Source organism: Neomonachus schauinslandi, chromosome 7 (assembly GCF_002201575.2).
Source record: "Neomonachus schauinslandi chromosome 7, ASM220157v2, whole genome shotgun sequence".
Taxonomy (NCBI): domain Eukaryota; kingdom Metazoa; phylum Chordata; class Mammalia; order Carnivora; family Phocidae; genus Neomonachus; species Neomonachus schauinslandi.
In genome coordinates, this window is record NC_058409.1 from 48,271,952 (window position 1) to 48,296,015 (window position 24,064).

General features: G+C 40.5%; 1 protein-coding gene across 5 annotated transcripts in view; it reads left to right on the forward strand.

Moving 5' to 3' along the window:
- The window catches only part of MAST4 (microtubule associated serine/threonine kinase family member 4), a 542,918-nt gene that overhangs the window by 408,545 nt on the left and 110,309 nt on the right, over window positions 1-24,064 (forward strand). For all 5 annotated transcript variants that reach the window (XM_044916860.1, XM_044916859.1, XM_044916861.1 and 2 more), the window contains one exon: window positions 20,210-20,298. In XM_044916860.1, coding sequence (XP_044772795.1) covers window positions 20,210-20,298 — 89 coding nt within the window. The remainder of the gene's footprint in view (window positions 1-20,209; window positions 20,299-24,064) is intronic.

Sequence of the window (24,064 nt, forward strand, 5' to 3'; positions counted from 1 at the left end):
TACAGTCTCTTCCTTTAAAACTACCTGCCTAAAAGGCTTATTTCTTTTGTTGTGGTGTCATCTCAGGCCACACCTAGAGAATTTGGAATTGTTCCTTAGTCCCTATTCAGATGTTTTCTGCTAAGCTGTCTTTAAGTAATGTATTGAGAAGCAACAGATCCTTTCTGAGCTCTGACCTCCTATGTGATTGAAATGCTCTCTGTCACCATGAAAGCATGGTATTTCTGCAAACTTTGGAAAAGGCTACGAAGGAAAATGGATGAGGTCCCTGCCAAGTGATACTTGTGGGCATTTGAGTGGGGTGTGGGGCAGAGTCGTAACAGGGAGCTATGTAACAGTGATTCCAAAACCACAGGGTCTCCCTGTTCTCCCTGTGGTGCTGGATTCCTAATTTAGGCTTTTCCCCCCATCTGTTCCATAGCAACACGTTCCATAGAGAGGACCAGGGGCTATGTGATAACAGATGATTCATTCCATAGAACTAACCCCAACACTGGGAGCTTTTTTAACATGTGACACTATGATTCTCCTTAGCTTCTGCATGGTAGCTTCAACTCTGTAAGTGTTCTGCACATTGAATGTGAGACCCTTGATATTCCAATGCAATATGGTAATTACCACCTGAGTATACTTTTAGTAATTAAAGCTCCAAAAGGAGTGACAATATTTAACACTAAATGCTGGGGAAAGTTGATGTATGTAGAGCTGTTTATTGTTTTAGAATAGCTGGTTTTGTCTACCACTCTGCAAAAGTGTGTTCTATGTGGATATTCTAAGAGGATAGGCTTCACTTACAGAGGTATTTGTGTAATTGAGGGGGTTAATTGATAAGCAAAAAGGTTTCCTTGAAGGCCTGAGGGACTGCTAGTTGAGAGGCAACCAGTGAGATTACCTGCTTTTGCTTTCAAATCTCTGCAACTCCAGGGTTGTATGTGGTGTTTTCAGTCAAGGAGACCTTTTTCCTTTTGGCTTTGCTATTTGTCGAGTTGGCCAAGCCTGCCAAGGTCTGGCTGCATCTCCCACACATCATTAATAACTATTAGAATTGTCCTGCCCTGGCTTTGATTAGCACCACTGTGTTTCCACAACCAGAAGCAATTTGATTGTAATTAAAGGGGTGCCAACGATTCCTTCCATTAGCAAACTCTGTGGTCACCATTCTGTGCTCGGTTTCTGTTTTCATGTTTTAAATCAGATTCTGAGGAAAGATGAGCTTTTGCTAAAATAGTAAAATGACATTTATTGATGATTTCCTGAAAAAGACACTTCCCTGGTATGCTGGGTTGCTGTGAGTGAGTTAATGTTGGCTGGTACTTCACAACCAAGGTGATCTGGGGTATCATTTTTTTTTTTCTACTATAGATGCTTTCTTTTTTAAAAATTGCTTTATTGAGGTATGGTTGATCTAGAAAAAGTTGTACATATTTAATGTGTACAACTGATGAGTTCAGAGGTAAATGTATATTCATGCAATCATCAGCACGGTCTTTGCCATACTATAGCTGCTTGGTGTAGCCTTTCCAATCTGGTCAAGTGGTGTGGAAACCCATAGCTGCTTCCTGCTCATCTGAGTTGTTTACAGTCAGAGCCTATGTGGGATGATGAGGCGTGTTCTCAGCTGGGGTGTGGTATTCCTGGATGCCTGCAGTGGGCATAAACATCTGTAGCTGGCACTTGCTGAGCAAGCATGGCTCCTGTTCTTAATTCTGTCCTGTCCCCTTTATACTCCCCCACCCCCCAGCCACATGCATGCCCCCCACAGGCCTGTCATCTTGTACCTCTTGGAGCCCTGGTTTAGAAAGGAGGAGACACAGGTCCCGGCCACTCACAAGTCAGATGCACAAGCAGGCACCTCTGCCTTCTCCCCATCTCAGGAACTCTTCTAGGCTTGGGCAGTTCCTCCCTTCCATTCCCTGTAGCAACTGGGCTCACAGGCTATTTGGTCCTAAGGGAAGGACCTGGGTAGAGATTCGCCTCCTTGGCTGCCTCCGGACTTCCGCTTCCACTCCTGAAACCAGAACTCCCCACAACAGGCCCTCTAAGTCCCAGGAGCCAGACTCTGCCCACCAGGATTTCTTCTTCTTTATTCTTTGCATTCTCCTCCAGGGGAAGGCATACCACAAATAAATACCTCAGTAAACTATCCTGTCACAGGACACATACGTGGTCACTTTCTACCTCCCTCCATTCCTCTCAAGAATCATGGCTAGCCATATCAAAAAAAGGCATCTGCTTTAATTTTCACATCACACGCATATTTTTCCAGATTAAGAGGTTACAGGATCCAGGATTACAGTGTTGTGAAAACTAAATACAAGGACACACACTTACACTCCCACATTCCTGCGGCTGAGGAGTAATCACCATTATTGTTGATGGACATTTCCTTCCAGTCCATTTTCTTTGCCTTTTTGTGTATTTTAAACATGTTTGATCTCAGGTTTGTTTTTCACCTGTGTTTTTGTAAGCATTTTTGGAATAACATCCCGTCTTGTAGTCATAGCCTAGCTCACTGCACTTTTTCATTCAGTGTTTTCAGGAGAGGACACTGATCATCATCATTAGTTCTCTGCCATCTCAGAAAAAGGGCCCAAAGGGATGTGCGTAGAGAGGGAGAGTGGATGGTAAAACAGCTAGATTGGAAACAGAAAACCTTCCCCGGAGAGGAGGCAGTTAATTCTAGGTGATTGTCAGGTGATCTTAAAAGGCAAACGGTGAGTAGAAGATCACACAGGTCTTGGTGCAAGTTCGGGCTCCTTTGTCCCTGCGGGAGGCACCATCCTGTGCCTGCCTCAGTCCAGGAGCCACCTCAGACCACCCTTACTTCGCTCAGTTCTGGACTTTTTCATCACCGCATTCAGGCTGCTGTGACTCAGACAGAACTAGGTCTTTATTGTGGGGAAGATTTTTAAAAATAGATTTTTCATTTAGTACATAAAAAGCATTTGGAGGACAGAATGACCAAAAAAGGAGCTCTCCTAAGAAAAGTTGCCAACATTATTTCTATTCCTGAATCTTATCAATTTTTAAAAAACATTTTAAAAAGATGGGGAAGTATCTTTCTTCATTTCTATACAAATTGATTAACTTTTTCATAGAGGAGTTAGAGATTAATCTTGTTGCAGTAAAATCATATCTTGCAAGAGGAGGTAGAAAACTAATCAAAGTTCTTTCTCTAAGAGGAAGTTTTCACAGTTGAAAAATGACTCCTCTCTGAAGCAGGGCTGTGACAGTGAGGGCCAGGAGGATTTTGGGGGATAGAGCTATCATTCATAATTAATGTGCCATTAATTCTTCCTAACTATGGTGCCAGACTTGCCGATCTTTTGCTGTTGGTTGTTTTTTTAAAACTAGAACACACACATTAATTATTGGTTCTACTGGTGTTTGCTGAAATAGAATAATTTTTAAAATTGTTTTATGAATGGAATTGTATGTTTTAGTTTAATGATGTATTATTAAATAGTCTTCCTGTGACCTCTGCTACCTCCTCATTCCTAACCTGACTACGATTGGAACAATTTGCCTACCTGGATACTGAAATCTTTAACAGTTGCATTTCTAATTTAGATGATTATATGTTAATTTGTTTCATTTTATTTTACTTTGGTCTTTTTTTTTTTTAGCTTGACTGCCTAGTTTTTATCAAACCTTGGGTAGGCAGGGTTTTGGTGGGGTTTTTTTGGTCCTCAGATACACAGTGTGGCCTAATTAAACAATGGAGCTATTTTAAAACTCTGGGAAATGTCTCCCTCCCCAGATTTCCTGATTGCAAACTCATAGGCACATCTCTTGGGTCCTGGTACCAGTCCTCCCTTTGCCTGAAGCAGAGACATTCTTTAAAAAATGTTGGGGGATTTTTGGTGGAGCAGTAAAGCTGCCCATGAGAAAAAAGGAGTTAAAACAAGGAAACCATGTTCACAGTTATATCCTTGGAGGGGGTTAGAAGACAACCCTATCTTAATGAGAATTTATCACCAGGTGCTAAGTCTCCAGTTGGTAGAAAGGTGACATGACCTGTTGCTAACCACTCATCTGCTTTCTTTTACATTATTTTAAAGAATATTGAAACTTTCAGATGCAAAAATACATAACTAAGGTGTTGGTGTAATTTTTTTTAAGTAAAATGAGAAACGATTTTTTGTCATTTGAAGAACATAGCATCAAATTTTTGGTGTACTGTCCGTGAGGCAGATTAGCTAATGGTTCAAAGTGTTTTTGCTCCTTACTATATAATTGTGTGAGTTCAGAAACTTTGGTGCCTTCTGTTAATGGTGTAGCTAATATCTGAAGACCCAGGCAGAAAACACTGTGTTATGTAAGTGAGCCCTGTAATTTTATGATTATACTGTGAATGAAAATCTGATGTGACCACAAAGCCAAAGGAATGACTCACGTGGTAGCTATTGACAAATTTTATTTTGAAGATGGCTTAGCTGTATTGTTGTTTTCATATGTATTATGTTCTTTCAATACGACTTAGGGTCTCTTTAGAAAAATAAGAAGCAAAAGTAGCCAGTGAAAGATTTCACATTCATTCTTTCATCAGGTCACTGATTTGTTTTCAGTAAATGGAAGTATCCTAATTCTTGTCTTGATATGCAATTTAATGTCATGTGGGCAAGTCCCTAAGGATCCTTTTCAGTATGGAAATTTTACACAGTAGGGTGCTCTCTATAGCATTGAATTTCTACTTAGAAATGTTGTCATGTGAAGGTCAGATTCCCTAACTTTAATAAACAGGAATCCAGGAACACAATGGACAGGAACTCAGTGAGTCACTGTGGGGAAGGCAGAATGAGTTTGGGTTGGTTGCCTGGTGAATATGGTGAAGAGGCAGAGTTGGTGTGTTACTCTTGGAGCTCAGGGTACTTACTTATAAGGGCCAAACCCCAGGCTAGGGACGAATGAGGTCACCTCTTTGAACACAAGGCTGGCCTTATGAGAAACAGGTGGCCGTGCCTGTAAGAGGCATGCCAGCGACTTCAAGGTGAGTGAAGCCAGCCTTCAGTTTTTCCTTGGCAACTGATGCTTTCGTGGTGCTCCAGCCTGTCTGAACTCCGCCATAGTTGTAACAATTCACAGTTCACTGAAAGCTCTTTCTACGCAGACACATTTTCATACATTGTTAAAGTCCTGAAAGTCTTCTGGGAGCAAGAAGGGGGAAGATGCCAGACTAAAGGAATGATACCTTGAATAAATGCAACAGAAAAATCCAAGAATTGGGGCCACAAGTTTATAGAAGTTGTAAATATATGTACATTTTATAATGAGTTTGTTTTATTTTGAGATGTCTCATTTGTAAATATTTCAACTTAGAAAAAAAGGTTGTCTCAGTAATACAGTCACTATAGCTTATTATACATTTTGCATCTTCTGCTGGCCAAATTCACTTCCTGGTGCATATAACAGTGCGTGCCATCAATCCTTTTCTCCAAACCCAGGGCTCATAAACTTGCTTCACATCAGAAATCTGACTTCTGTATGCTCTAATACTGAGTCAGACATCTAGAAATAGGGAAAGAAAAAAAAGCCATATTAAAGGGGGCATGATCCAGAAGTTTAATTTTAAAATTTAATTTTAAAATCTGTTAAGAGATAAAATCTGTTAAGAGACAGTGGAACAAAAAAAAAAATCTGATTAATACATGCTTACACACAATTCTTTTCTCTAGTAGTGTGTGTCTAGACCAGCTGGTTTGGAGAGGGCTAAGGCAGAGGTGCCTGTTTGTCATGGGAAATCCGTGTGTTGGGTCATTTGCCTTTGGATCCTCGACACTACCCCGTGGAGATGGAAATGTCCACAACATGACATCTGCCCTATCTACATGAGCCTGAACATATACAGGTATATCCCAGGATATGCCCTGCTTGGTGACATCGGGATGTCTGTCCACCTACGTCAGGCTTGCTACCTTCAGAAAACTCTCACCATCTGTGTGAAGCTTGATGGCTTGATCTACCTTCTCTGTCTGAACATTAGATTATAGGCACAAAGATCCAGTACCTCAAGATGCCCTCCATCTCTTGGGCATGGATCTGTATTTCCAAGCTCACTGATTGATGCACAGGACCAGAATGCTGAGATACTGATTTACAAGGATAAATATAGTCATTATTGAGCTTAATCCCCTCAAAGTTCTTTTTCTCTGTCTTATAGACACTTGCACAAAATGACTGAAAGCTCAGGTTCTGAAGGCAAACTGCCCGGATTTGGATTCCAGTTCGACCTCATACTACTTATGTGATCTTGTCAGACAAGCCTCTAGGCTTCTCAGTTCTTCAGTTTTCACATCTGCTAGATAGGGATAAAAATATGTCCTACCTTATAGGATTTTCATGAAAATTAAACTGTTTCTTGGTGTGTGTTAAGCAGTTGTCAGAGTTAGCAGTTATTATTATTGCTGTTTTTGTTGTTCACGCTTGGGCATACTTCTCCATGAAGCTAGCCAGAAGGTTGCTTGGGGAGTATGGTAGCTAGGTGGTGGAAATGATGGATGGCATTGGGCAAAGGTGGACCCATGCACATGGTTTTGACGGTCAGTCTGAAACAGTGAAGTCCGTTGGGTGGAGCCCCTTATATGTCCCTCCACCTTGGCATTGCCGGTTTGAAGCCCTTGGTCAGTGCTTGGATTGACGCTTGAACTTGTGGTTCTGCAGCTTTTGTTTTTCTGTGTTTCTAAAAGCCAACCCATAAACCTTCATGTAGCTACTTTTTTTTCTATAACTGTTAATATTTGCATTTACTGCCAAGTCTTGTTGCCTTAGATCTAGCCTCTTTACCTCTTACATAATTCATTGTAGTGCCCTTCGAAGTTAATTCTGTGGGTAATCTTAATTATCTGGCTTTTTTTTTTTTTTTTTTCTGTGGGTAATCTTAATGCTTCTTGTTCTGAGATCCTTGAGGGAAAGCCTCAGTGTCACACTGTAATTATTAAAACATAAATGCATGAAAGAACACATGCAAGAGAGAAAGACCAAAATGTTTTATTTTGACAGCTCATGTTTATGAAGCACTTGCTGTGTGCCACGTACTGTGATGATAATTTCTTTATATGCATTATCTCATTTAATTTCTACATAGCCCTCTGAGGTAGTTCCTATTCTTATCCCTATTCTAGAATGGTGAATTGAGGCTTAAGAGGGTTGGAATTGGAAAACTGATCTATCAAGGGCAAGTCCTTACATTTCATAGCATTCCATGAAATCTAAAAAAGATCTAGTTCTCTCTCTATGGAATGGAATTATTATACACTCATATAAGTAGTAGTTAAATGTTATCTCTCTGTCTAATGCAGATTTCTGACTTTGACAGTACCCTGCTTGTAAGAGCCATGTGACCTCCCTTCCTAGACCCTGTTTACCACTACATGGCAGTGCTCCCTTGGCAGACTCCGCATCATCTTCCAGAGCTACATTTCTATTGCTCAGCCCACAAATGACAAGAGCAAGGTGAATTTGCTACCCAGACTGAATACTGGGCAACCAACTTACCAGTCAGCATCTCTGGTATCCCTCCAGCCCTCCTGTCTTTAGCAACAGAATTGATTCCTTGTGGCCAATTTCATCCTTGCAAAATGAGAGACCCACTAAGAAAACATCAGTGGATACAAATGAGGGGGCGAAAAAGACATTTGTCCAGTTAATTAAAGGAAAACATGCTTTGACTTCTCCCTCCCCGCTCCCCATGCTTTTCACCAAGGTAGGCTTTTCTTCCCTCCTTAGAGGGCTCCAGCCTTCTCCTATGGGGAACAAATAGTGGGAGTGGGTTGTAAGTGCTTTAGGTATGGGATGAGCACACAACTAATGTTCATATCCATTTGGCAGTTTTCCTGTTGTTTCTCCATCTAGGAAACATTTTCTTTTACTCCTGCCCATTATCACAGTTTTGACATTCATGTCATTAACAGAATGTCATTTTGCAAAGATACTGAATTAGGCACAGCAAGCAACAAAACATACTGAACAGAAAGATGATGGCTTTTTGCCACATGACTTTTCCTCACAGAAAAGAATAAAGTGGAACTCTGCTGTCAGCCTTACACGTGTGTGTTTGTGTTCTGACTGGAGGCACGTGGAATCAGGGACAGTTCACTCGAGGGCAGAGCGTTCTGCCAAATTGTGGTAAATGCAGAATGCTTTAGAGCTGGAGTGGTGTTAAATAGTCATGCTGCTCATTCCGTGTTTGACATACATTTCTGTTGAGTGTCATGAAAGGAGATCGGGTGTTTACAGAAGCAAACTCGCCTCCCTTTTGTGGGTCAGAACCAATTGGCCTCAGGGTCCTCTGACCCAGAAAGAAGGACCAGAGCTTTTGATTTTTATGGGTAGTGTTTAGCTCTGTAGCTAAATTACCCTACCAGACTAAAATATACCCACCAAATTAAGAGTTTCTGGGTGTAGCTAGTTAAGCTGAGATTTAATTTCTGGATGGAGAAGTCTGGATTGGGTAAAATAGTATTACATACAACAGTTCAGCTGTTCTGGATTTGTCTAAGTAAAATTTGGATGTAAGAAAATCTTACCATTGAGCTTTATAAAGGTGTGGAGCATTTCTTAAAAGTGATAAAAGTAGGAGACAGTAGCTACCGGAGAAAGAAGTTAATAGTAAAACTTTATTATGGTATTACCAGAAAGGCAGGTCAGAACATTAGATTTAATGTGATGAGTTTACTCTGGTTTGGAGCTGCCGCCGCTTTCAAAAACTTTTTTTGTTTGTTTGTTTGTTTATTTCCTCATCACTGGCCAACTGAGAATAGTTCAATGTTATTAAATTAAATTGATTAACAGTAATTTTTATAGTTGGACTTTGAACTTGGTTTTCTGCTCCTTAGGAAAAGATGTATCAAGTTATAACTTCCATCCATATTGAGTATGAAACATGGGAACTAAAAAAAATATCTTTAAGTCACAAATTAACCCACACCCCCCTTCTGCCGCAACACACACACACACACACACACACACAAAGCGGAAGTTTAGGAAAACATTAGTTTGTATTTGTATTTTTTATTCTTTCTTAACTCTCCAGTAGGTCTGTAGACTTACCTTTGGTCCCTGTCGGCAGCTGCCCTGAGAAAACCAAAGGCTTGTGTGTGAGTCTCAGAAGTATTTGACCCTGACCCTTCACCCAGTTACAGAACCAGGGCCACCACCCCCAACTGTCTCTCATTGCCACTCTGATAGCCTAGCCATAGGTGGGCCCAGCCAGGTGATAGCAGCTCTTGAGCTTTGCAGGATAGATAAGACCTTAGTTTTGAATGACTCCATACAGTGTTTTGGCCAGATCAGCCCTTGGAGCAGTTTCCCAAGACACAGCACATGCGTTTCAACTCTTAGATCAAAATTAATTACCTTGCCCTCTCAGCATTCTCTTCACACCCTTATCCCAGGTAGGAACAGTCTTTACTTTGTGTCTTCCATGTGAGGTTTGAGCCTTTGTGTCTTCCCTGAGGAATCATAAGTTCACAAGTCATCTGTGTCTCATCGTCGACTTTCCTAGCCCTCAGCTGTCCTCATTCAGATAGACGGAAGTCTGAGGATTCCTGAGGGGTGTATGGGCTTAGGTACCTCCTAGATTTTGTTGCAGATAAACTGCACTAAAAATTTTTTTCATGGGTTTTGAGATGCTTCCCACTTGAATTACTTTTTACTTCTAACATTTTTAGCAGTTCAGCTTACCCTGCTACTATAAATACCCCTATCATTACCAACTCCTGTTTGACTTTGAGCATCGTGTCAAGCCTCTTTTTAATTCCACTGATTATCCCATTGTAATTTTATTCAAAACAGCGTGTATGTAGGTTTTTCCAGTAAGATGTGTCATGCCATACATTCAGGCCCACAATCCTGTCAGTTTTTTTGTGTTTTCTCAGTTATACATGGCCTTGATCTATGAGGTAGTATTAGACTATATTTTATCATCTTGGATCAATTGAATCTTATAAGTGACACTATGTCTTCCAAGTTAAATTATAAACTTCTTAAAGACTGGAACCATCTTCAGTAGAGATTCAGTAAATACTTTTCCTATTGATTTTCCTCAGAATTCAGTAAATATTTTTGAATTGTTCTCCACTGAAAACATTTTTATTTTCTGTATTTTTCCAGGTGCCCAAAGAGATTCACTAGTATATAAAACATAATGTTTGGTGTCAAGGAACTCATTCCCCCTCCTAGATTATAACCTCCGTGTAGAATCCCCAGTTATGTTTACTGAATAAATGAATGATTCCAGAGTGGGTGCTGTGCTTGCCAGGATCACTCTGGAACAGTGTGGTGAATGTCAGCCACCCATCAGCCAAGGGGCCAACATACGACATTAGAGGTCACCACATCAGCCACATAGAAATAGCTGCGTTGGTATGTCTTGTTTTCAGATAGCCACAAAATGGACTAAAAAGAAAGAGGATTTAAAAATGTTTTATGTCTGGGGCGCCTGGGTGGCTCAGGCATTAAGCGTCTGCCTTCCGCTCAGGTCATGATCCCAGGGTCCTGGGATCGAGGCCCATATCGGGCTCCCAGATCAGCAGGGAGTCTGCTTCCCCCTCTCCCACTCCCCCTGCTTGTGTTCCCTCTCTCGCTGTCTCTCTCTGGCAAATAAATAAATAAAATCTTTAAAAAAAATAAAAATAAAAATAAAAATGTTTTATGTCAGGCAGATCTCTGAGATGAAGGGATTATTTTAGAGAAAACCTGTGAAATGGAAGGACAGTTTGCCATACATGGTGTATACTATCAAATTCTGGTGCTTATTATTTATGAAAATAGGTTTCAAAGCTGATTGGGATTCTGTGTCACACTTTAAACAGCAGCAAATTTTGTTTTGTACCTGTCTTCCAGATTCTGCCTTAGAAGGCAGTTATCTGTGAATTATTCTTATCTCATTTATACTTTAAGCACTTGGAGAATGTTTTCTTCATGTTATCTCTCGTAGTACTTTGTACATAAGAAAAGACATTCCATTGCTATCTGTTACACTGAATAGTGTCTTGCTAATATCCTCATGGTTCAGCCATCCCTCTCTTCCTCTGTGAAGACAGAAAATTGGGCCAGACCTCAGTACGGATTATCTTAATGGATTAGATATATTTCCAAGAACTACTGTAGACAGTAATATGTATTTTTTCCTATTGATTTTCCTCAGAATTTTTGAAAGCTTGGGAGACCTATGCCTTCCTCTAAGTATGTAATTAGCCTAAATTTTTTGCTCATAGGTGAAAACAGTGTGAACAGCTATTCATTTCCATTATAATTAATGCCTTTAAAAAGGAATTTTTCCACTAATGGAAAAGTTAAGTTTGAGTATCAAGCCGATAATATCAATAGTAAGTATTCATAATTACATACCCTGAATAACTGTGCACTAGATCATTACGTTGGTGCAAACATGCTGAGGCTGGTAGCGCTCAGGCTTGGTCGTTATTACCACATGACGAGCGCTTGCGATTTCTCCCATTTGTTTGGTGCTATACAAGAGAGCATGGGCTGACATAATGCTTGCATTGAGTTTTAGAGCCATTTTTGGTAAAAGTTAGTTTTCTAAATAAAATATCGTAAACTATAACCACGGGAGTTGATGAGCACATCAGCTTAACTTCCTAACTGGCCTCCCGACTTCCTCCTTTGGTTATTTCAATCTGGTAGCCTGAATCTTCCTCTTTAGACAAGAATCAGATTATGTTCAAAACCTTCCAGCAGCTTTCCTTTTCCCCCGGGCTAGAAACTGATCTCCACGCCCCGGCCTCGCAAGCTGCTACAGATCTGCCCCTGCCCTCTCTCCATTGCCTCTTGGCTGCTTGCGGCTGGCTCACTCTGCTCCTGTCTCAGGGCCTTTGCTTCTCTTTGTGAATACTGGTTGCCTCCTCCTTCCGGTCGCATTCACCCCTCACCTCTCCAGCGAGGCCTTTCCTGACCACTTCTGTACAACTGCAGTGTGTCACATTGGCACTCCCCACTCCCCGTCCTCCTTCCTCCAGGACACCAGCTCTCCCACCACACATGTCCTCACCGTCTCCCATAGTATAGGATAAATTGTACGCATTTATTGTGTTTACTGTCTGCTTCTTTCTCCAGAAAGTAAGCCCCTGGAAGGCAGCAGGGCTTTTTACTGGTTAGAGTATACCTAGCATATGTTAGGGACTCAAAAAGCAATTTGTTGAATGAATTACTGAAAGCCTAGGTGGAACTGCGACTTCATGGACCCAAAGTTGGATGCCAGCCGTGCCTGGCTTCCTATAAGTAATAAAGGATGTCACAGAGATAGAAATGCTAATGCTTGGTTCTCTGCTGCTTTCAGAACTGTTCAGAAAAAGGGGGAGAGCTATAGGCTTGAAGAAGCCCAGATAAAGGGAGATTGATTTACATCAGAAAGACAAAAACTTCTGGGAGAAAACAGTAGTATGAAGGCAGAAGTGGAGATGGGGACAGAGTAGCCTCGGAAGGAATAAACAGGATCTGGGGGAGGCGGTCTACAGATTTTAAGGAAGATTTGATTTATGTTGCTCAATATAGTTTTTCTTTCGAAGTACAGCCTCTAAGATACTTCCCAAGGCTTTTGCAGTCCGATTTGCAAACATACAGAAGTGATCTTCCGTGTTGCAGAAAAGGAAAAAGAAATGTCCATGATATATATAATTTTAGTGCATTTTAAGAATTCTAAAATTTGCTTCAAGGGAATAACCTAAAAAAGGAATGCATTAGACCCATATATTTATGTTGCCATGGTTAAATCTCAAAAATACATGTTGAGGGAAAAAAGTAAGTTGCAGAATACCTATAATTTAGAGTGTGTGCTAAAGTGTAATTTATACAAAAGTCACAAAGCACAACTGTCCTAGAATTATAAAATGACCATATGTTAAAGATTTTATTTGTTATTAATTAATGAGGGTAGCAGTAACATATTAAAGATTAAAAGATTGTGAAAACCACATGTTTTCTTAACTTATTTCATGTAGCATAATCTCCTCCAGTCCCATCCATGTTGATGTAAAAGTTGGGTATTCATGATATGTATGTGCTTGTACGTATATATATATGTTTTTTTAATCAAGAATGATGACATGAATTTGCTAGTAGATGCGAAACTAGTTAATATCTTGTAGGATAATGCTATTAAGTGTTTGGGATCATCTCTCCATGGAGATTATGAGTTGTGTCTGTACCATACAAAATTCGTTTGCATTTTGACGGCAAGAATCCCTGCCTTACTACCAGTTTTCTACAATTTAACTGCGACCCCTACAGAGTTTTAAAATAGTCTAGTCTGTAGAAAGACCATGGACGTTGTCCACCCTCATAGAATCAGGTAAGCCCCGGGGGGAGTCCACTGTGTAAAGCCTAACGAGCCACTGAAAGTTCAGCAAGCCATTCATCTCTTTTGCACAATCCCACATCTTCGTCATTTCTTCCAGGTATCTGAAACCACTAGTGAAACCGTAAACACGTACATAGGTGGTGTTCATTAGATGCACGTATGTGTGCTCAAGTTCCAAAAAAGAATGCGAAAGCTCCAAGCCACAATTTTCAGTTGTTGTCTGGTTGGGGAGTGGAAAATGTTGATTGGTTTGCATGTCCAAGGGTACACTTCCCCCTATCTCTACGACATCATTGGGAAAAAACAGGACAAAATGATAGAGTTGTTCATTCCAAGAAGTGGGAAGTATTATTTTTCTGTATTTTCTCTATTTTTAAAGCTTAGACAAACTGTAGAAAGAGCCGAGACAGTCTTAGACTGTCTTAGACAAAAGAAAAATAAATGTACAACTCTTTTTCTCCTTTGGTGTAGCCCATTCATTGTACAAAGAGAGAAACTGAAGCCTGCCCGGTTTATAACATGTAGTCAGTGAATCCACATGAGCTGGTGGACTGTTTGTCTCCCAGTCATGCCCACTTTCCTTCCCTGGAGCTTTCCTTTTCACTGAAGGAATATTCAAATGTTCTGATTCTGTTAAGATATTCAAAATAACAGATGTTCACATCCAGTAAAGCTTTGGTCTTTAATTGGTCTACTGTGCACATTTATCTGATTTTTCATCAGGATGAACTAATAAATGATAGTCTAGCGTCTGAATTCCTGGGGCCCTCCCCGTGCAGTCCACTGTGTGATCACTGCCCCTCAGTCATGGCCATTCATACGTCGTACTGAGCTTTGGCCTTTCAAATCAGCTGTGAATGTTAGAAATTACTGCCTGTTGGGGTTTCCCCTCTGCGTACGTCTTGCTATGGTCAGACATGATGAGTATTCATGCCTCAAAATGAATGTAATTTTTTTTTTTAATTTTACTATGTTATGTTAGTCACCATACAGTACATCATTGGTTTCTGATGTGGTGATCCACGATCCATTGTTTTCGTATAACACCCAGTGTTCCATGCAGTATGTGCCCTCCTTAATACCCATCACCGGGCTAACCCATCCCCCCTCCACCCTCCCCTCGAAAACCCTGTTTGTTTCTCAGTCCATAGTCTCTCGTGCTTCATCTCCCCCTCCGATTTCCCCCCCTTCATTTTTCCCTTCCTTCTCCTAATGTCCTCCATGCTATTCCTTATGTTCCACAAATAAGTGAAACCATATGATAATTGACTTTCTCTGCTTGACTTATTTCACTTAGCATAATCTCCTCCAGTCCCATCCATGTTGATGCAAAAGTTGGGTATTCATCCTTTCTGATGGCTGAGTAATATTCCATTGTGTATATGGACCACATCTTCTTTATCCATTCGTCTGTTGAAGGGCATCTCGGCTCTTTCCACAGTTTGGCTATTGCGGACATTGCTGCTATGAACATTGGGGTGCATATGGTCCTTCTTTTCACTACATCTATGTCTTTGGGGTAAATACCCAGGAGTGCAATTGCTGGGTCATAGGGTAGCTCTATTTTTAATTTTTTGAGGAACCTCCACATTGTTTTCCAAAGTGGCTATACCAACTTGCATTCCCACCAACAGTGTAAGAGGGTTCCCCTTTCTCCACAACTTCTCCAACATTTGTTGTTTCTTTCCCTGTCCATTCAAAATGAATGTAATTTAAAATGAAGCTGGATCTCAGCTATCCAGAATAGTTGCAAAAGGCCACAGTCTGGTGGGCCTTCCAGCTTTTACAGACCTAGTCAGGGATCATTAACAGGTTCTTTGGCCACGAGAGATGTGACAGATTCAGATGTGAAAGGTTTACAGGTCCTGCCAAGCCCTTCATTGGAACCCTCAGCATAAGGACAACCTGCGCAAATAAAGAATATTGTTGCTTTGGACCCAAAATATGTACACCATGTTTCCCTCCTCTCCTTCCGTGTGGCAGCCTGATACCACTCTTGCCTCACACTTTTGAGTCAGGCCTGACTTAGATGGTAAAATGCAGGATCTGTCTCAGGCGCCTGGGTGGCTCAGTCGGTTGGGCGTCTGCCTTCGGCTCAGGTCATGATCTCAGGGTCCTGGAATCGAGCCCTGCATCGGGCTCCCTGTTCGGCAGGAAGTCTGCTTCTCTCTCTCTCTCACTCTCCCTCTGTGTGCTCTCTCTCTCACTCTCTCAAATAAATAAATAAAATCTTTGCAAAAAAATAAATAAAAATAAAATGCACGATCTGTCTCTTTATCTTCCTGACAAGTGGAAGGCACTATTGGCGTTGATTAGGAAATGGACCAGCTCCTTGTAGAATGCTTTGGTGATGGGAACAGTGAACTCGGAGTAGGAGGGGTGCCCTGTGCAATCTTCACTTCACCTGCCAGAGCCAAAAACCAGGCAGACAAAACACTTTCTTGTGCTGGCCTTGTGTCCCACTCTACAGCATGTCCACCCCCCTACACAGTGCCCATCCAGCTGTGATGTTCCTCTCGGGCATCTGTCTCTCCCTGCCTTGCCTCCCAGCCCCCAGGGGCTAGCCAGCCCGCTCACTTCAAAGTCCCGTCAATGCCTTCCCACCTTCCATTCTTCTCAGGTCCCAGGTCCACGGTCAGCAATAACTGTGGTACCGTGTGCTCGTTGTGTGGATGTGTGTAGTTTGTCTGTGGGTGGAGGAACCAAAGGAATGAGGTAAAGAGAAATACTTACTTGGCATCATCATTCTCTGTCCTGGTCCACTGTTTGCCTTTGCCTTTGTCTCAAGTTGTCTGTGGCTGCTTCTTGGGCTCAATTCAGATTTTGCAAGTAGAGAATCTGTGCCATTGCGTCACCTTCCAAACTGATAGAACAGCGGAGTGCCTCCCTGTGTTGCTTCAAGTGCAGAACTAAAGGGTGGAGGTGCCCCGTGGGGAGTGGATATTCCTGTGTTGGGCTTCCAGATCCAAGCAGAGGCAGGGAGAATGGCTTCCATTCCTTTTTAAAGAGTGGAGCAGAGAGAATGCGTAGCTGAAACTTGAGTCTGTAACTGTTCTTCAGTTTGGCTTCTGCAATCACCTTTGTTCTGAAGGCTGAAAACTGGAGACAATTCTACAAGCTCATATGCTTAGGCGAGGATAGATTTTAAGCAAGTTGAGATTTCTGCTGCAGTAGAAGTGATATTTCTGCTCTACCTGGTAGGACATCCCCTGTTTTTTCCTGGGATGACCCTGCTTGAGAAAAAGCGAGCAAGACTGAATTGACTTGGTCATGCTGGGGATCAGAATGAACCTTGATTTTGCCCAAGTGGCAGTGTTTCTCCTCTTTCTTCACTTTATGGATTAAATGAGGATGGTGCAGTCACGGCCACTTGGGGGGCCTGTTTTGTACTTGGATGCCATGAGCTTCTCCTTACATCTGCGGGAAAGAGCATGAGAACCTGGATGAATAAAGGATGACCCCAGAGGTCAGCACAGCATTTTGTACCAGTGTCATCAAGGTGGGCCATTCCAGATGCTGTGGCAGTGTAGGTAGTAAGCACTCATAGGTCCTGCCAACGAGGAACTGTTTTACTGTGGTTAAAATCAGATCTTATTTTTTATTCATTTAAGTAGGCTCCACGCCCACTGTGGAGCTCAACGTGGGGCTTGAACTTACAACCCTGAGATCAAGACCTGAGTTGAGATCAAGAGTCAGACACAACTGACTGAGCCACCCAGGCACCCCTAAAATGAGAATTTATTTCATTCACTGGGAACCAGGTACCTAGAGCAATAAAATGCAGTGACTGTCTGAGATATCGGAAGCAAGCTGTATTGAGATTGGATGACTGCCAGTCTCCCCCACCCGTGGAAAGTTGTCTACAGAATATCTCAGTAGGACCCCAGGAATTTAAAAGCACTAATATTTATATATGTGTATCTATCAAGAATTAGGTATTTTGGGGTTAAATACAGTATAAAATTCCTCTTTACCCTTAAAGAATGTTAGCAATAAATAAATTTATTTGCGAGGCCAAGCAAGACGCTACTTCATGAGTAGACAGATTTATTTTGTGTATACATAGGACTCTGTATGTTATAAAGCCTGGTTTTGTAGTTCATGTTTAAAAGCTTCCTGTTTGATTGCTGGGAGATTCAAGAAAGTTCAAGTGTATTGTAATTTTAATACTGTCTTATCTTCATGCTCAAGATCCGTAGAGAGGTTACAGAAGACCCTTTCAGCTTTGATTGTTCATAGCATTTGTAAATAAGATAGGCCTCTGATTACTTAAGGTTTTGTATAAAATATTCCCTGTACCTTGTTTTTAACTTTTTTTCTTGCTCCCATATTCATAGATGAAGAATCCTTTTTTCTTTTGCTCTAAATTGCATTCATAATCATTTGTTTGTAAAGATGACAGTCTTTATAGAGAGTAGGCAAACACAGGATGAATGTAATATAAACTTTTATCCTATTTTTCTGCTTCGTTTTTTTATTTTTTACAGTAAGCAAATAAGTATATTCCATTTCCAGGTTTTATTTAGAGATTTCTTTGTGAGTTTTTTGTTTTTTGTGTTTTGTGTTTTTTTTTGAGTCACATTGTTAAAATCAGAACTTTCCTGCCTTTTCTTGGTAGGCTTTAAATAACTGACATAATTTTGAAAATTTCTTTTGTTTTTCTTTGTTTTAAATTTAAATCATTGTCTGTTTATTTTGCCCATGGTAGTGTACTAGTCATTCTATATGTTTGTTAGGAAGATTCAGTTTTGGGGGGAGCCTGGGTGGCTCAGTCGTTAAGTGTCTGCCTTCAGCACAGGTCATGATCCCAGGGTCCTGGGATCGAGCCCCATATCGGGCTCCCTGCTCGGTGGGAAGCCTGCTTCTCCCTCTCCCACTCCCCCTGCTTGTGTTCCCTCTCTTGCTGTGTCTCTCTGTCAAATAAATAAATAAAATCTTTAAAAAAAAAAAAAAAAAAGGAAGATTCAGTTTTTTAAGGTTTTCTTCAAGAAATACCGTTTTTTAGATTTTAAGTTCTCATATTTCACCAGTATCCCTATTGAAGATAATCATTAGGTTACTATTTCTGTTGATTTACATTTTTTACTGAAAATTTTATTTACATACATAAACACTAATAATTGAACGTCAAGAGAAAATCTTCGTAAGTGATTTAGATCAAATACTAAATATAAAAAATAATATAGCCATTTTTCTAGCAGTTAACTCGTATTTCAGCTAATTTGCTTAAATAAACAAATAACTTTGCTGAGATTTCCAGGGTATAAATCTGTCATTTGTAATTTCTTTTATTAACATTAGAAAGTTGATATGTTTAATATTCCTGTACTGGAATGAAAGAAGACATTGAATTAACACGAAATAAATTATAAAGTATCTTTTTAAAACAATCATACTATCTGATTTAATGATTATGAATTTTGAATTTAATAGGTCAAATATGGTTCTTAACAGATGAGTTGATAATATCACAATCCACCTTTATAATTAAGTATCAAGGGTCTATTCTTAATCAGCAACTTCTTTAAGGCTGAGTAAACATGATCTTAATTACACTCATAGATAATGCTAAGGGATGTTGATTGTTCCAGTAAGGAAAATAAAATGATGCAGCCTGACCTTAAGAAATTATAAATATGGGAATGTTGACAAATGATAATAAGCAGCAAACCTTTAAGGGAGAGGATTGGTTCCCAAGTTAATATTGCTGAAAGGAATTGAGTTTGGTTTTGAAATGTATTATTTGAATATTGAGAAATGTTCCTTTCAAATATTCTGTGCAAACCCTCAAATAACGTCCACAATACCTAATTTAGAAGTCAGGTGAAAACTTCTCTCTGAAGCGCCTGTTATACCAGGTATATTCTGAATTAAAGAAGACGTTACGATAAACCTTAAATGGTGGTTGAGGGCGGCCTAAATGTAGGAGGACAGAATCACAGTGCCCTGAACCTTATTATAGGTGAATTTGGTGAGGTGACCTGCTGGTTTTTACTCCCCCTTTTCTCACTGCTATACTGTTAATAGAGAATGCAGTGCCAGTCTGCACTGAAGGGAAAGTAGATGAAAAGGAGATAATATTCACCTCATCATCAACCAGTTTCACGTTTATCTTATTCTTTGCTGCTTGTGAGTTACTTTCGAATCCAAGTAGGCATTTTATAACTTGGTCCTGGCAGAAACAGGAAAAAGTAGTTGCCCTTTGCCCAAATGTAGCAGTTTGTTGCTATTGAGTGGGTACCCAGGACAAAAAGAGTAGGTAGTGTGCCTTTGGCAAAAGGCTTTCACTATTATTTTAATACCAACTGGAATCTGTTTTTATGATTCCAAGGTATTTACCTTAATGAGGAATTTGAATGGAGTATACAAGATGAAAAATGAATCCGTAGTGAAATACATCTTGGGCATCGGCTGTTCTATTGACAAAAGGCACAAATGGGAAATTTGTCTAAATAATTAGATTTTTAATTAGTGCATCATTGTAAGATGAATGTCATTGCGCTTCATTGCATGTAATTTCGTATTAGAAATTTCATGTCAACAGAGATGCTACCTGTGGTTTGCTGATTGGAATCCTTAATTTATCATTTGGGTATATGGCGTGTCACCTATTTGCAGTCAGGAGCGGAGAGAAGGCATTTGATTATAACTTCACTGGTGGTGAGGAATATTGATGGTGTTATGCTATATGAATACATTATATTTTCTAGTATTCAGGAGGCAGCCACCCCTCAAATATTAGTGAGTGCATATTAACTTGCAAAAATTTAAGCCACAACATGAGCAGATAGGTTGCTGAACCTCTAGTATGTGTTTATGTTGAATATACCTGGACATTACTGGCATTATATTTGCTTTTTAAAACTCTGATTTTGTTTTTCCTTTTGGCAGTTGCCGCACAAGCAACCGGAAAAGCTTGATAGGCAATGGACAGTCACCAGCATTGCCTCGACCACACTCACCTCTCTCTGCTCATGCAGGTAATGACTTACCCTTTCTTGAGTTGTGTTTTACTTCTTTTTGCTGGTTCTTAAAATAATCCAAGCATTCTGAAATTCAGGCATGTCTTTCTAGCTTATCTTGGTTTTCCTTTGTTTTATCAGTACATTGTTCTTTCTGATAAGTTAGCCCAACCCTCATCCTCTCTTTCAGAGTGTTTGGACACTGAAATTGAGAATTTCTTTTTATATGGAATCCTGTTTCAGTTACTTATTTCTCCATTTCTAAATCTGTGAATGATGCAAGACTTGTTTCCATGTTGGATTATTTTTGGGGAATGCAGATGTGTTAGTTCACATGAAGAGGGTCAGTGTTAAGAACTCTAGGGGAGGAAAAATATATTTTTCCTTATGCTTCTAAGTTCTCCAGTGGGAACCTCCTAACCAAAGACAGATTAACAAAAGAAGAGCAAACACATTTATTTAATAGAAGATTTCTGTGACACAGGAGCCTTCATAAGGAAATGAGAACGCAAAGACATGGTTAACCTGAGTATATTAATGCTAGGTTTGATGAAGAGTGAAAAGTTGTGCAAGGACAGGACAGAAATGAGCTAACTCTAGTAAACTGGGGCAAATTGAGCAAGGGCTGTACCTTCACAGTCCTCTGTGTTCCTTGTTTTCAGAAATCAGGACACTCCTTTCCCCAGGTAACAGGGAGGACCCCTCTTACACAAGGACTTGAGGATGTGCTTTAGGTGCAGATCTGAAGAACCTTCCTGCACATGCCATTTCTCCTATTTCTTCAGTTTAAAATACTGTTGGTCGGGATGCCATATTTTGAGGCCACGTGTCTTAACCTCTATCAGAACGATTCAGCATTTATTCTCCCTAAACTTGAACTTACCTATTACTTACATTCCCTATTACAAATAATGCTGCTATGAGCAGTCTAGAATGTGTCTTCTCTAGTATGTGTGCAAGAGTTTATCTCAAGTTTTGCCTGGCAGTGGCAGATATAACTTATTTATTACATCTATAATCGTTATAGGGACAATGAAGATGAAGATATGAGACCTTGGCCTCAAGTACTAATTATAAGGAAGGTATAGCCATATTAGAAAAACTGTGTTGTGAAGATTGCTTTGAATGTTGGGGTTTTGTTTTGTTTCTGTTTCCCTTTTTTTTTTTTTTTAAGTTATATCCATGATGGTACAAGGAAGAGAAGGGTTAATTCCAACCAGGAAAGTATGGGAGAGTTGAAGGAGCCACTTAGTCAGGATGCTGAAAGCCAGGCAAGACTTGGGCTGGTAGAAATGGGGGAAAAGGGGGAATTACCAATGTGGCTGGAGTGGGGCATGTGTGTTGGGTTGTGAGACAATATGAAGGTGGAAAGAGAGATGAAAGCGAGTATAAGGAATTTTGATTTTGATTACCTGTCAAGGATTTTGAGGAGGATCTGTGTTTTGAGAAGCTGTCTTGAGGATTGTGGAGGATGACGGGTGGGAAGGATGAACGAGTAAGCCCTAAGTCGTTGTACTCTGGTAGAAACTCTAACCCTGATGGGCTTTCAGATGATACTCATTTCCTACTTAAAAGCAGGGCTGTGACTCTTTCCTCAAGGGTTGCTTTCAAGTTGAGATTGGGAGTTACCTGTAACATGTTTGGGGAGAAGAAAGGAGAGAGAGAGAGATAGTTGTCCCTTTGGAATGAAATTTTATTTTCCCTTTAGTGATTAAATAAAAGACAGCAAAGCAAAAAAGGTAAACCAAGAATTGATAAAATTCCAATACTAAAGCAAGACCACTGAAGTTCAGAAATGCCATTCCCAGGTAGAACTTGAGAGAAACTCTTGCATATATACACAAGAAGGCATGTTCTAGACTGTTCATAGCTGCACTGTTTGTAATAGCTGAACATCTGAAGCCACCTAAGAAGCTTTCGATGGGAAAATGGGTGAACGAGTTGTGGCATAGTCATCACAGAGCACTGGGCACCCAGAAAGTATTAGAGCCGCACGTGTCCGCACGGATGCAACTCTGAGAGTGTTGGACGGCAGAAGCCAAGTTGCAAAAGAAGATGGCTGACACCATTCATGTAAGGTTAGAGTGAGGCTATAAAGAGAATTTTGTTTAGGGATACACACATATACTCATAAATGTGTATATACATTTCTTTTAAGAGTCTAAAGGAAAACATGATCATTTTAAAGACCAATTTCATGGTAGTAGTTACCTCTGAAAAGGTGTGAGGGGGATGTCATTGGGGGGTGGGGTGAGCAGTTGGTAATAATGGATTTCCCCAGTTGCTTGATGAGCACCCAGCTATTTCTATTATTACCATTTATACCATGGGGATCTGCATCACATTATCATCAGAACAGTAAAAGGTGACTTGAGGGGCAAGCAAGGCCAAATACCTACTTGGGGGTTGAAATTCTATTTTTTTTTTTTTTTAAGAGTTACAGTCTTTTATTTTTTTAGAGGGAGAGAGAGCACGTGCACGTGTGGGGCGGGGGGAGGGGCAGAGGGAGAGAGAGAATCTCAGTCGGACTACATGTCCAGCATGGGGCCCGACGTGGGGCGCGATCTCACCACCCTGAGATCATGACTTGAGCTGAAATCAAGAGTTGGACGCTTAACTGACTGAGCCACCCAGACGCCCCTGGAATTTTATCTTTACATTCACCCTGCACAGTGCCCAGCAGTATATACAAGTGCTAAGTGTATCATGAATTTTATTTCTTACGTGTAATTCAGTAGTGATTAAAAACTTCAATCCTGGGGCGCCTGGGTGGCTCAGTCGTTAAGCGTCTGCCTTCAGCTCTGGTCATGATCCCAGGGTCCTGGGATCCAGCCCCACATCGGGCTCCCTGCTCAGCGGGAAGCCTGCTTCTCCCTCTTCCACTCCCCCTGCTTGTGTTCCTGCTCTCACTGTCTCTCTCTGTGTCAAATAAATAAATAAAATATTTTAAAAATAAAAAAAATTAAAACTTCAATCCTACTCCTTTCTGTAGTGTTCTGTAGTAATTGAGCCCTAGTTTATGTGCCTGTTGATGAGTCTTATTGCTGTGATTTTCTTCAGTGCTAATATTGAGAGTAGAGAAAATGTGGTGAAGACTTTAATGATCCTTTTAATTATTTTTCTTTCTCTCCATGTAGACTTAGCTTGAATTCTTTTCTCTTCAAACGTAATTTTAGTATTTAATCAGAGGAGTGGGCGGAGAGAAGCCCGTCTGTCAGGTTCTGACAGCATTTTCCCTTCAGTTGAAGAGCCCACAGGTTTTTATTCGCTCAGAACCTGTAGAACTCTGTCAGACTTTCTTTGTGAGAAATGGTATTTATCACAATCTGGTAGTTTCCTATTTACATATAAGAAGAGAAGGAAAACGTAAATTAAATAAAGACCAGTCCTCCTGTCTTGAGGATGGTGAATGCCTGCGCACTCACCTTGCCTCATCACCTCTTCCTTCCCGTTGCTGTCTTCTGTGTCATGTGTTTGAAGCACAGAACGTCAGTGAGAATTCCTACATGTCTTTACAAAACACAAGAGAAAGAAAAACTACCATTTTTCAGTGCTTTCTGACCCAAAGATAAAGTTAGACTTTCTATTTTTTTTTTTTTTAGGTCAGGATTATGTGAATCAGGCCACTCCTCACTGACACATGAATTAATCCCCTGTCAAAAGAATTAGTAGGGATGAGAACATGAGTTGATTTGTGTGGATGTGTCAGTCATGCTCTAAGGAAAAAGAGAGCCTGGCATAGTGTTCTGGAGCTTATCTCTACAAATAAAATCGTGTTTGTTGA